The following is a 14,892-nucleotide window of genomic DNA, read 5'->3' as shown; positions in this document are numbered from 1 at the left end:
AGGAAGGAGCACTTTGAAGATCTTCTCAATCGCAATTCAGTCCTTGATGCAAACATCCTCGACCACATTCCACAGCATGCTACCCGCCATGATCTCAGCACAACCCCAGCCCAACACGAGATCGAAAAGGCCATCCAACAGCTAAAAAACAATAAGGCCACCGGCATAGACAGGATTCCCACCGAAATTCTAAAATACAGCGGAGAGGCACTCTTAACACAAATGTATGGTTTCATCTCCCTCATCTGGAAGGAGGGGAGCATGTCAGGGGATCACTGAGATGCCGTAATTGTGACCATCTTCAAAAAAGGTGATAAGACTGACTGTGGTAACTACAGAAGGGTATCCCTGCTGTCGGCCACAGGGAAGGTCATCGCAAGAGCCCTTCTCAACCGCCTCCTCCCTGTGGCTGAAAAGCTCGTACCGGAATCACAATGTGGATTCCATCCATCAAGAGGCACAGTGGACATGATCTTCACAGCAAGACAACTCCAAGAAAAATGTAGGGAGCAGCAGCAACCTGTATACATGGTCTTCTTTGACCTCACAATGGCCTTCGACTCTATCAACCGGGAGGGATTATGGAACATCCTCCTCAAATTTGGCTGCCCGGAGAAATTCGTCACCATCCTCCGCCAGCTGCAGGACGACATGTAAGCTGTAATCATTGCCATCACATCTGCCACTGACCCAATCCGAGTACAAAATGGGGTCAAGCAAGGCTGTGTCATTGCACCAATGCTCTTTTCCATCTTCCTCACTGCAACACTCCACTTCATCTCCATGAAGCTCCCTGCCGGAGTAAATCTACTCTACAGGACAAGTGGCAAACTATTTAACCTACATCGCCTCCAGTCCGGAACCAAGGCCAATCCAACCTCTGTCATTGAGCTGCAGTGTGCTGATGATGCTTAAGTATGTGCACACTCAGAGGCAGAGCTTCAAACCCTCGTCGATGCATTCACGGAGGCGTATGAAAGATACCTGTTGTAGTTGGCCTCTGGCAGGCTGAACAAATCCACCCATGTGTTTAAAACCATCAAAGAGTTTCTTTCTTCCTCTGCCTCACACAAACTCCCCAACCACCCCAACCCAATCCCACCCCGCGTTATTGTCCTTCATAGAAATTCCCAATAATGTAACATCCAGTGTCCAGCAAATTAAGCGAGGAATGGTTGGTGCAGTGCTGTAGAATCTGCTGTAAAAGGTAAACCAGGAGGTTTCCACAGCACCCGCACTCTTGGGCTTTAGAAATGTTTCTGTAATAGAAATGTAGACTTAATTGACTGCAGTCCAAGACGCTACATGAAGGAAAGAAATTAAGATCTCCTCTGAGGGCTGAATCTGACATGAAAGGGTAGTGTTACGACCAGGTGAGAAGGGGTCTAGTGATTCCCTCTCAGCCTTTGCCTGGTTTAACTGTAACAGGGTTTAATTTTAAAACACCGTGTTTTTAACTCCCCCTCAGTGAATCCTTGTTCACTTCCTTCCAATTGTAAGGCAAAGAAATCAGACAGGTTTTCTTAGATTTAAATAAGAAAGGTAGAAGTTTATTCATCTTAAACTCTAATTCAGGTAATGACTATGAGTACGCAACACGACCACACTAGCATGCAAATGCGATAAACACACACGCAGATAGAGACAGAAAAAGTAGAAGGAATAAAGGGGAAATGTTTGAGGCAATATCTGATTGTTACAGTCCTTTGAGTTTGATGTTGAGTCTTTAGTTGCCAGTAAGTCTTGCTGTTTTTTGGGGCCCACTGCACGCTTTAACTTGTTTCGATGTAGGAGTCTTTTCTCTGTTGAGATTTACGTGTCTTCTGTGGGTCCAGTGGCTTGGGAGAAGGCAAGAGAGAGACAGCCAGGAGAGAGGCTTTCTTGTTCCGGCTTCAGTTGCAAACTCTGCAGTTTGTGTCCTCAAATTTTCCTGTGTCGAATTCAAAAAAGCCTGGACCAGCTGGTTAGTCATGTGACCAGCTGGTTTAACCACTTCTGCGTTTATAGATTCTATCATCTCAACAGACCCTGGAATGCAAGCTTTCTTACACCTTCAGTGTTTGCTGATCAAAATCCATCTGGGTTAATTGGACCAGGGAGTAGTTCTTTGTCTCTCCAAGCACTATCTCTTAGTATGTAAATGTCCTTCCAGCCAAGTGTCTGGTGGTCACTTGGAAAACAAGTCATTTCTTCACTCCAGCAACAATTTAAAATTAGTGCTTATATGATGAAATTAATATGCCTCATTCTTCATGACAGTAGAAATTCCAACCTCAGACTTCACATGCACACTGCTTTCCTGCATGCAATATTTTCAAGTAGAGGTTAATCTATTTAAAATTAATGAGTTAATCCTGCATTAAAATAGTACACATAGGAATATCATATGAGCACTTTAAACATTCCTACATGAAGGTCCACATTTATGCATTGAGTTAATTGAGGTAATAGTGGGACATTTAGAAAATGATAATGTAATCAGGCAGAGCCAACATGGTTTTGTGAAAGGGAAATCACATTTAATTAATTTATTAGATTTCTTTGAGAATGTAACAAGCAAGGTGGATAAAGGGGAACCTGTAGATGTGGCGTACTTGGATTTCCAAAAGGCATTCGATAAGATGCCACATCAAAGATGACAACACAAAATAAGAGCTCACGGTGTAGGGGATAACATATTAGCATGGATAGAGGATTGGTTAGCTAACAGGAAGTAGAGAGTAGGGATAAATGGGTCATTTTCAGTTTGGCAAACCATTACTTGTGGAGTGCCAAAGGGATCAGTGCTGGGCTTCAACTATTTACATTCTAAATCAATGACTTGGATGAAGGGACCAAATGTATGCTTGCTAAATTTGCTGATGACACAAAGATAGGTAGGAAAGTAAGCTGTCAAGAGGACATAAAGAGTCTGCAATGGGATTTAGATAGGTTAAGTGAGTGGGCAAAAATTTGGCAGATGGAATATAATGTGGGAAAATGTGAACTTGTCCACTTTGGCAGGAAGAATAGAAAAGAAGTATATTATTTGAATAGAGAGAGACTGCAGAACTCTGCAGTACAGAGAGATCTGGGTGTCTTGGTACATGAATAACAAAAAGTTAGTATGCATGTACAGCAAGTTATTACGAAGGTAAATGGAATGTTGTGTTTCTTGTGAATTACCCTTTAACTGGGCAGATCGATGATGTACAAACTCCCAATATGGCTCGGCATAGTACTTATGAAAATAAAAACAAATACTAACTTACTACAGAAAACAATTGAGAATAAAACTTGCACATGAACAAGAATAGGTAATAAATGAGGTATTGATTTTATTTGGATTTCAGTGAACAGTACAACATTGTCTCAAACATTGGACCTAATTTGGTATCCAAAGATGGAAGGACTGTGTAGATAGGATTAGAGTGCCACCAAGAGCACAGGTTGCCAGCTTGCACTTTTCCAGTTAATCACCATGAAGATGTAAACAACAAGATGTCATGGGTAAAGAGAGAGGGCTATAATGGCAACGTTTAGGTCAGACACAGCAAGTATATATTTTTACAGATGGTGATCAACACTTGGAATGGGCTACCAGTAACTGAGGCCAGAATTCTGTAATTGGGAGCTGGAGTTGCTATTCGGAGAATCATGGATATTCTAGCACAGAAACAGGACATTTGGCCCATTAAGCCCAAGCTGTGTTATTCTCCATATCAGCCACTTAATCTAAACCCACTCTTCTGCCTGGTCCCCTTCACCTTTAATATTCTTCTTTTCCAAGAAATTATCTCATTCACTTTTAAAAGCTTGTGACCAATAATTCCACATTCTAACCACACTCGGTGGAAAGACATTTTTTTCAAAACTCATCCTTAATTCTTTTTAGGACCATCTAAAATTTGTGGCCTCACCAAGCACAGAAGGAAACTATCACCACCTTGCCAAAACCTAATTCATTGTTAGTTCTTCAAAACATTCTATAAATTTGGTCAGGCATGACTTGACTTTTAGAAATCTATGCCAACTGATCTTGATTAATTCATGTTTCTTCAAAAATCTGCTTTCCTGTCATAATTCTGCCGCAGTGTAATGGAAGGACTGTAAACTAGGCCCCGGTCTCTGCTGAAGTTTCCTCAAGGTTCTATTTGGGCCCAGGGAACGGAAATCCCAGGAAAAAAAATTTCCGGTCCCCCAATTTGAGTTATGCAAGGTGGCTACAACTGCAAGCTCAATGAGATGTGATGTCTCTTGGCCAGGCATAAGCAGCACCTACCTGATGGTCCAGGCCCGTATCCCTGAGAAAAATCATGCACCCGATAGGGCCTTTGGCCCAAAGCAGTCATCTGAAGAGGAAGCAGCTGCCAAGTGGCGCATTACTCGACACCATCCCCTCCCCTCACACCCCATCTCTGGTGGGTGCTAGAGATGTGCCCAAAGTGGCATCAGTGACATCGTTGAAATTTTGTTTGAAACTGGGAATTGCATTAGAGACTGCCCGAAAAGAAAAGGGTTTGTTTTTGATTTGAGGAGAGGATTTAAACAACCATAACTTAATAAACACTCGTCATGCTGAGATTTTATTAGTAAATTAATGGGCTGCTAACATTTCACATCATGCATCTCACCTAAACTAGTAGTTACACAAAATAAAGATGTAATTTCATCACAATAGTAATTAGCTGTTATTTAATTACACCACTGTCAAATCGTTGCAATTATAGTAACAGTCTGGGCAATGTAACATCCCAGGGATGGGAAATGAGAGTCTTGGACATTCTCACTGTATATGACCAAAAATGAGTGCTCCAAACTCTATACTGCGTTCAGTTTAAATATTTATGCTAAGTATATTCTCATGGCCAAGCTTCTCTGCAAAAAAACTGGATTTTATTCAACACAATAATACATCAGTTCTAGTCATTGCCCCATCCGCCCAGTTGGAAAAGGTACAACCACGTAGCAGGAAAATCCTAGGCTCAGAATTGGCTGATCTCAGCCAATGTCGTAAAATGGCCATCACTGCCCCAATCTAGAGAGGGTTTAAAAAAAAAGAGCAGCCATTCCAGTTTGCGATCCAAGTGATGATAAAATGCACATATGCATTTGCACAGCTGAAGATGGGACTGGGTTCAGCTGTGCTGCTCTGCCAATATATGTGCTCTTGGCGATTCACTGGAGGGAACTGGTGCCATGGAATTCCACCCTTCCAAAATTAATCTTCTCTGAGAGAAAAATACTATTAACTAATATGCAGTAAGCTGAAAATTCAGAACTATAACCAATATATAAATAGTTGACAACAATGTCAAATATGTTATAATTTCTGCAGCAACATTAGAATTGCTAGTATTGTTTACTTAAAAAAAAAATCAAAGTAGCCCATTTCTTTAATTTAGCTAGCAGCATTGTTCCTTTGATATGAAAGAACTGGTTTGCTCCATTATAAAGATTGTTTTACAATTGATATAGGTATGTATATCTTCGAGGTTATGCACCATTGCCGTTAGGCATCTAATATGTGGCTTATTAATTACATACACATATGAAGTTAAAGGTTTGTCTCAGAATCTCCACAAGGTATTAACATGAAAAGCTGGTGGTGAAACCGAGGAAGTTAGCAGGACACCAGTTCTTCTGTAATCTAATATCTAATTGGAATGAAAAGCTCAATTTCACATTAGAAGATGATGGTATCCTCACACCTAATCCCCCTTCTCACATCCGACTTCCTCATCCCAATCTCTATTCTGATTTAAAAGCTGCAGATGGAATAAGCATGAACCTCTTACTCCACCCTCCCCAAAACCCTACCCTTGTGCCTTTCCATTTTGAAGATACCTGGAAGAACTGTAACCTGGTCAGGTAGTGGTGGAAAAGCAACAGGTGGAAGAGCAAGAAGTCAGTGATGATGAAGAAACACCATCACTCGATCTCACACTCACAGCCACCAGCTCAGATACTGACACTGAATGCAATATAGCCATTCTCCCCTCCTCCTCCTTCCTCTAGCAGCTTGCCCAGCTTTGAGTGCCCTAAGTTCATTCTCCAAGGGGTATTTACCCCTGTTCATCTCCCCACTTGACCTCAGCAAATGTATTTGTATTAGAGTTTAGCCCCTTGGTGTTTTATTTTTCAAATAACCAGAGAGCGACAGGTTTTCTTTTAGGTTTTAAAAAACAGAAAGTCAATTGCCTATTGATCAATACGCCTTATCCCGAAATTGTTGCAACCGCATCCACTTAGGCATTCAATTGCACACGCGCACACACACACAAGTGCACGCAAGAAGAAACAGATAGAGAAGGGAAAGAGGAAGGTGTTTTTTAATGGAGGGGGGGGGGGGGGAAGGGTTACAATAAACCTGTTGAATTCTCTTGAGAATCAAGTTCTAGATGGGATGAAGGCCTGAGATGATAGTAGATGTCTCTCTTGATTGAAGGTACTGTTGAAGATGGTGGGTTACTTCTAGCTCTCACTGCTGTATGTTGGCCTTCATTGCAAGAGGATTTGAGCACAGGAGCAAGGATGTCTTACTGCAGTTATACAGGGCCTTGGTGAGACCACATCTGGAGTATTGTGTGCAGATTTGGTCTCCTTATCTGAGGAAGGACATTCATGACATGGACAGAGTGCAAAGAAGATTTACTTGGCTGGTTCCTGGGATGGCAAGATTGACGTATGAGGAGAGATTAGGTCGACTAGGCCTATATTCACTATAGTTTAGAAGAATGAGAGGGAATCTCATAGAAACCCATTAAATTCTAACTGGACTAGACAGGCTGGATGCAGGGAGAATGTTCCCGATGGCTGGGGAGTCCAGAACCAGGGGTCGCAGTCTCAGGATACAGGATATGCCATTTAGAACCGAGGTGAGAAGAAATTTCTTCACTCAGAGGGTGGTGAACCTGTGGAACTCTCTGCCGCAGAAGGCAGTGGAGGCCAAGTCATTAAATATATTCAAGAAGTAGATATATTTCTTAATGCCAAAGGGATCAAGGGATATGGGGAAAAAGTGGGAACAGGGTACTGAATTAGACGATCAGCCATGATCTTTTTTTGAATGGTGGAGTGGGCCCGAAGGGCCAAATGGCCTACTCCTGCTCCTATTTTCTATGTATACTGTAGATGTCGGATTTTTTCAGCAGAACACTGTTCTTCCTGACTTGGCTTAAACTCAAGCTGTTACAAGTAGCTTCACCTTCTGTCAGTCTCTCTCTCTCTCACTCTCTGGCTGTCTTTTTTAAAGGTAAAACTGTGTCACCTCTCACCTCCTGGCAGGAGACATTCTCGTCTCTTCCTATGGTGAATGCACAATGGCCCAGGACGTGATTACTTCACACCTCCTTTAGTTCTGAAGAAGACATTCAATTCTGGAATGTTTTTAGGATAGGTGGAAGATGGGTTCCATTAACACTTTTTAGCTTTGAAGATTTGTCCTTTGTCATTGTCAGACAGTTTGAATACACAAACGGCAAATCTCCTTTTCTTCGGTGGCCATTTTGGACCATTCTTCACTCTATAAAATAAAGGTTAATTTTTTAAAGACAAAGTCTGTTTCTCATAACTCTTCAGAGTTCGTACATGATTGTTTATTATCGCACCTCCAGTGTGCGTGACATTAGCTTGTGCAGAAGTCTTGACATCAGCAAAACGTTCTTCAGCACCTGCCACACCACTAGTTGCTGATTGCTGTCATAATCTGCCGACACTGCATACTTCTGGTGGATGCCCACTGTATGTGCAGTAACACTCTCATCAATGTGGCGTCTGGTGTGACTCACACCAAAAGTGTGTGTGCAAGCCATGGACGCCATTTTGGACCTCTAAGACCATTCACTCTGTCCAAAAAAATGGGTGCTACAGATCTGAATTTTGCTCTGCAGATTCCTAACTTCAGCTGATGCTTCTTACATATCGGCTAGAATTTACTGATTAAGGCAGTGGCTTCGCCTACCAGCTGGAAAGCCAGAGGCAAGCCTGTCTCTGCCCAGCCTGTAGGCCACGCGGCTATTTTGCGTGGCACAGGCCCTTAATTGAGGCAGGAGGTCCCATCTCCAAGAGCTGTCGGACAATCAGAGGGTTGGTAGCTCTTCAGTCCCAGCACCGCCACCCGGTGCAGTGGCCACTGCTGGGCCTGCACCCAGCAAAAAGAGGTGCATGGACGTCGGCTTCCAAAAAGGCAAGTGGGATCGAGCCTCACCAGGGACCACTGGGTAGGTCCAGGGGGTGGGGGTAGTTGTTTCAGTGGGGCTGCCCGTGCTGCTAGGGGGGTCCTCCGTGGGGCCCCCAAGGAGGCTGCCACGTATTACTAGGCAGCCTCCTCAGGTACCGAAGTGCCCATCCATTGCTGGTAAATATCAACGGCGGGAAAATGCTCCTATGTGGCCAATAATTGGCCACTTAAGAGCCTCAATTGGCCTAAGGGCAGGTGGGCCACTTGCCACTTCCACCACCGCTGGTGAAATAGCAGCAGGGGTGGGTAGGCTATGGGCATGGCACCCCCACCATCCCATTGGATTTTACAACCCCCCCCCCACCGCCTTCTAGCCCACTCCCAGGGGGGCATAAAATTCCGGCCATCATCTTGCCATGCATTCTCAATTTTCATGGAAAAAAATTAAATGCACTAGTTGACCTTCTATGGCATTGTATATGGAGAGTCAAGGGAAAGGCTACTATTCAGGTCAAGTAAGGTGAGAGGGTGGTGGCATAATCAGAGCAAGGTCGGGGTAGAGGAGGAGGCAAATGAAAGGGAAGAGCACCAGCATAAGATGGAAGGAGGTAGAGAAAGTGAGGCTAGAGAAGCAGGAAGGGGTTCAATTATACGCATGTTAGAGGGTGCTGAAATAGGTTGCACAGGGAGCCAGTGCAATGGAGTGGGCCTGTGGTATTGGCTGTTTTGTCTGCATTGGCCATGACAGAAACTGGCTGGGGCAATAATTCAGGCCGCAGCCACAGAGAGGTGCCTCTAATTCAGTAGACTGAGTAGAGGACTACCACTAGGACACCATGAGGAAAGGCTCTAGCAGAGTTGTGGGAGGAGAGGAAGTCCAAGAGAGCTGAATGGTGGAAATATATTTTTAAAGTTTTACATTTATTTGTAAACAATCCTATTTACCTCCTTTAATAGACACAAATATGACTGATAGATAACTTCGAAGCTCAGAAACTTAAGCTACTTGACAGCGACAACTGGAAGACAGAGCTGGGAATTGCCTGCAGACTCAGTCTATTTTTAAAAAATATGTCATTAACTCTTACTATATTTTATAACACCTATTGTTTCAGCAGCTAAGTGTATGTGTTATCACATTTTGAAAATCTCTATCACAGCACCATATACAAGTCATACAACATAGAAGGAGGCCACTGTGCCGACTCTTTGAGGAGCTATCTGATTAGTCTCACTCCTTGCTCTTTCCCCATAGCCCTGAAAATGTCTCCTTTCAGGAACACATCCACTTTTGTCACAATGACATTAACAGTGGGAAGGTATCATCACTGTGTGACTAGTTTACAAAAGCTACTTTTATTATAAATGTGGGCATAGGCGACCACGCTCTGGAAGTGGTTCAAGAGTTCACCTACCTAGGCTCAACTATCACCAGTAACCTGTCTCTAGATGCAGATCAACAAGCGCATGGGAAAGGCTTCCACTGTTATGTCCAGACTGGCCAAGAGAGTGTGGGAAAATGGCACACTGACACGGAACACAAAAGTCCGAGTGTATCAAGCCTGTATCCTCAGTACCTTGCTCTATGGCAGCGAGGCCTGGACAACGTATGTCAGCCAAGAGCGATGTCTCAATTCATTCCATCTTCGCTGCCTCCGGAGAATACTTGGCATCAGGTGGCAGGACCGTATCTCCAACACAGAAGTCCTCGAGGCGGCCAACATCCCCAGCTTATACACACTACTGAGTCAGCGGCGCTTGAGATGGCTTGGCCATGTGAGCCGCATGGAAGATGGCAGGATCCCCAAAGACACATTGTACAGCGAGCTCGCCACTGGTATCAGACCCACCGGCTGTCCATGTCTCCGCTTTAAAGACGTCTGCAAATGCGACATGAAGTCCTGTGACATTGATCACAAGTCGTGGGAGTCAGTTGCCAGCGTTCGCCAGAGCTGGCGGGCAGCCATAAAGGCGGGGCTAAAGTGTGGCGAGTCGAAGAGACTTAGCAGTTGGCAGGAAAAAAGACAAGAGGCGCAAGGAGAGAGCCAACTGTGTAACAGCCCCGACAAACAAATTTTTCTGCAGCACCTGTGGAAGAGTCTGTCACTCTAGAATTGGCCTTTATAGCCAGTCCAGGCGCTGCTCCACACACCACTGACCACCTCCAGGCGCTTACCCATTGTCTCTCGAGACAAGGAGGCCAAAGAACAAGAACAGGGCATAGGAATTTATATTGCAATATAAATAAGGATAGAATGTAATGACTTTAAATGATAATGGAATTATGCCTGTCCTGCCCTCTAACCTCACTTCAGTTGAAGAAAACACTTGGTCCTGACTCCCCATATACGATGCTAATGGAGTTTGACTAGTATATTTTAAAAATATAAAAGCCACTCATTTATAGTTTTCACAAACAATAGACAAACTTGTGGAATTCAATTGACAAAGCAACAGTAAAAATTCCAAAGTACAATTTAAAAACAGATATTTGACTTATTCATTCACTGATTCAGTAGCCTTGATGTTCTCTCTCGCATGGAATATACATCACTAATTTTACAAATCAGCTATTTCTGTGACTCACCTGAGCTTTGGTTCAGTGGTAGTACTCTCACCTCTGAATCAAAAGTTGTGAGTTCAAGCCCCATTCCAGGGACTCACATAATCTAAGCTGATACTTCAGTGCAGTACTAAGGCAGTGCTGCACTGTTGGAGATACTGTCTTTCAGATGAAACCATTAAACGGAGTCCCTGTTTGCCTTCTCAGGTGGACAGAACAGATTCTATGCCATTATTCAAAGAAGAGCAGGGGAGGTATCCTGAAGCTCCTTTAAAAACCCACCTCTTTTTCCAAGCATTAGGTTATCCATCCTAATATCCCCTTCTTTGGCTCGGCATCCACTTGTGTCTAAAAGAAAGCTTTGTGAACCTCCTTGGGTTGTCTTTCTATATTAAAGGTGCTATACGAATGCAAGTTTTTGTTGATCTCATGCAGTATATGAAGGAAGCACTAAGTAAAGGTCTTGCATTGCCCCACGGGGGAGGTGTAAAAGAGAGCACGAACGAGCAAGTGAGAAAGATTATTGGTGAAGTCAGCAGCACTGCTCAGGAACACCTTCTGATATACCTGAGACACTGCTTATTTGTCTAAGTATGGAGGCAAGTCAAAACAAAGGGTACACACATAAAACATTAATTCCTTGCGGTTCGCCGCAGATACCACCTGATCATTTGATTATTTCCAGCATTTTCTGCTTTTGCTTCAGATTTCCAACAACCACAGTTCCTTTGCATTTTCTAATAAAACAAGCTTTTAATTTTTACTTTTAATATTCCCCCATTATGTAGCCCCCTGCATCATGGATGAGGCCTACCTGCAGTAGGTTTGTCGTTTGTGATTGTGGAGTTCTGGTAGATGGAGCGTCTTCCATTCTGTGGCTGTCCAATTACAGGTGTAGCAGGAGAGTTTACATTAGACAGAATGCAACCCGTCACTCTCTAGGAGAAAATTCAGGAAAAAATGATGAAAGACACAGGTTATTATTGTCAGCCACCAGCATGTGGTATGTTCACAGTGACACTAATTAGCTTCTCAGCTAAGAGCAGTTTATAACACCTTCCATTTTCAAAAGAGATAGAATAGCTCCCATCAGTAAATAGAGGTACTTATATTTATTATTTCCAATTAGCACTTCATTTAAAAGTGAAATTACTTTATTTCAAAGATCCTGTTAACTGGTGCTTTATTTGTACTAATTTTGACTGTAAGAGCAGAATTTCAATTACTTCTCTTGTAATAGGCTGCAAAGGATCAGCTCAACTGCACAAGGACAGCATTTATATTGTACCTTGTCAAATCATTGAAATAGGATTGACACAATTAGTGGTAAGAGTGCAGTGACTGTTGTCACATAGATAAATGCAGTAGAAATTCTGCACTAGCAACACTGCACAAACAGCAAAGAAACGATTAGCCAAGTCAATTGTTTTTTAAGGTACTTATTGATGAGACAAGATGATGCTGGACACTGGGAAGCTTGTTGGCAGAAAGGCAATCGCTATCTTGGTTTATCTCCGCCCCTTCCCACTGTAATCTTTCTTTTCTATCCCCAGTTAAATCAAAACTACTATGGTCATTGCTCCTCTGAACTTCCTTCTCCTGTTTCTTGGATCACTATGTCAGCGGTCTCATGTGCTACTCTTCCACCCCTGCATCCTGACTGTATTGAAATCAAGATTGACTGCACCACATTCTACTCTAACTCAGCAGTCTGCAACCTTTTTTACCTGAGGAGCCATATCTAAAAAAAAATTGCCTAAAATAAAAACTATTGGGAACTGCAAGACAAAAACTCAACATTTCTAAACCAAATACTTGGCAAATTGCCAAGTGTCTCTGGTCGAATGCATAATTTGCATGTATAATAAATAAAATGTGTTGAATTTATGTATTAGTAATAAAAAAAAAAGAGCTAACTCTGAATTATCACATTTTTGGATTTTATTTTTTACTATACTTTTGTCCGTAAAATCATTTTTAAAACAAATCAACTTAAAGTGCATAGAATTAAGATAATTCTTTTGGTGATTGATTCTTGTGACTGAAAAAAAGCTTCTAATAGCACATTCAGAATAATTTATCATCTGAGCTATACTTGAAACAATAATAATCGCAACCACAAAACTTGTTCCTCGAACCAAAGGCATTATCTATAACCATATGTCACTTTACCACTTGAACAGGTTGATTTAGAGAACAATGATATTTTTCAGTAAAATAATCATTTGAAACCATAAAGTGTAGCATAATGATTAGCATTTTATCCCCACAATTAAAGACGGCTTTCGCTTTTCTTGACTTAATTTCTTTTTTAGGTTTTTTTCTTGTTAATACGATCGAACTGGAAAAGAATGGGGGAGCCGCAAATGAGATGTTAAAGAGTTGCGTGCAGTTCCAGAGCCACAGGTTGCTGGCTCCTGCTCTAACGCATTCTTTCCCCAAGCTTCAAAACTGTGGAATTCCTTACCTCCCATTACTTTATGATTTACACTACTCTTTTCAGCCTTGGTGGTATTCTCTGTTTTAACCCTTCATCTAGGTTTCACAGTTTAAAAAAATAGAAAAACACACTTAAAAATTAAGGGCTATTTCTTCATGGAATGGGGTAATTTGAAAAGAAAAAAAGCCTGTTGCTTTTTTTAAACTCCCGCTCCTGTGATTCCATCCAGAAGTGCTCAAGAATTAAATGTTTGTGGCATGTTTGATGGCATTATTGTCCATTAAAGCAACGTCATATTAAGTTCTTTCCTGATGACATTCATAATCCAAGCAGAATTGGTTTACCGTACAGCTAATTTCAAAAAGGTCATCTACTTCCGAAATGGTGTACGATGGTTTCAGCATAATTTAAGCTAAATCAGAAATGAGAGCTAAAGTTTCAATGAATAAATAAACAGAAATCCATTACTGACATCACTTCAGAAACATGTACTTGGCCCCTACGAATGCCAGTACAAGGCAGAGTCAAGGTTAACAGGTTCAGTCCTATTGCTTTCATGTGGCACAAAAGCATGGATCAAAAAGATGCCTGTCCACAAAGACAAAAAGAATTAATAACAGCTGTTGTTGGCAGACCTTGATCTGTTTCCATATTACAATAGCAAGTTGATACTTGATAGCAAACTCCTTGCTCTCACTAGATAAAAGGTTCCATCACAGTTACTTTTAGATGAAACATCCTCTTTGGTGAGAAAAAGGCTAAAGGTTACCAGGTAATGAGAGACTTGCCGGAGCAGATTACACATTCTATTATCAGAAAGTAGAGACCTTTGCAGTGTGCTGCAGTCATGTGAGGTGACTGAGCTCCACACTATATGTTATATATCTGTAGGTTGGTCCCACCCCAGTGTCTCAGTTGACAAATCTACCAGCCAATGCGTAAGTAAACCATATATGGCATGTAAACATGATTCAGAATTTGCTGTGTCTATATCTTCCCAAATGACCTTAGATATGATAGTCACTGTTACGATAACCTGTATAAGTAGGGAGGTGTAAAGTGGCTACAATTTACTTCAGCACACCAGAAGATAAAATAAAAGTTAAGTCTAGCGATTTTAGGGCATAGAATTTTATACAGAAGGAAGCTCTTCAGCTCATTGCACCTGTACCAACTCTCTGAAAGAGCTATTTAATTTAATTCCCATAACTTTAAAAAAAAAATCCACTTCCCTATTAAAATCTGTAATGCCTTCTGCTTACATTATAGTTTCTGATAGGACATTCCAGGGATCCTGACATCGGACGTGGAGATCGCAGTACACAATTAACATGCACCCATTCATTACGTCGCAGGCAGCACAGTAAATTTGTGCTGTCTACTGTTTTAAACGATTGCTGTTCATTGCAGGGGGCCTGATAGTGTGAGTGGGTAATGCTACTTAAAGACAGCCTGCACCTCTTAAAGGGGAGAACATAAGACCATAAGAAATAGGAGCAAGACTAGAACTTGAGCCTGCTCCGCCATTCAACATGGCTGATCTTCTGCCTCAACTCCACTTTACCAACTGCTCCCCATATCCATTAATTCTCTGAGAGATCAACAATCTGTCAGTCTCAGCCTTAAATATATACAACGATGGAGCATCCATCACCCTCTGGGTAGAGAATTCCAAAGATATACAACCATTTGAGTGAAGAAATTTCTCCTCTTCTCAGTCCTAAATGA

General features: G+C 42.1%; 1 protein-coding gene across 1 annotated transcript in view; it reads right to left on the bottom strand.

Annotated features, from left to right (window-relative positions):
• The window catches only part of nmnat2 (nicotinamide nucleotide adenylyltransferase 2), a 312,435-nt gene that overhangs the window by 29,583 nt on the left and 267,960 nt on the right, over positions 1-14,892 (bottom strand). Inside the window, exon 5 of the mRNA XM_068036467.1 lies at positions 11,539-11,662. Coding sequence (XP_067892568.1) covers positions 11,539-11,662 — 124 coding nt within the window. The remainder of the gene's footprint in view (positions 1-11,538; positions 11,663-14,892) is intronic.

The sequence above is a fragment of the Heterodontus francisci genome, chromosome 8 (genome assembly GCF_036365525.1).
Source record: "Heterodontus francisci isolate sHetFra1 chromosome 8, sHetFra1.hap1, whole genome shotgun sequence".
NCBI lineage: Eukaryota > Metazoa > Chordata > Chondrichthyes > Heterodontiformes > Heterodontidae > Heterodontus > Heterodontus francisci.
This window is presented reverse-complemented; position numbering and strand designations above follow the sequence as displayed.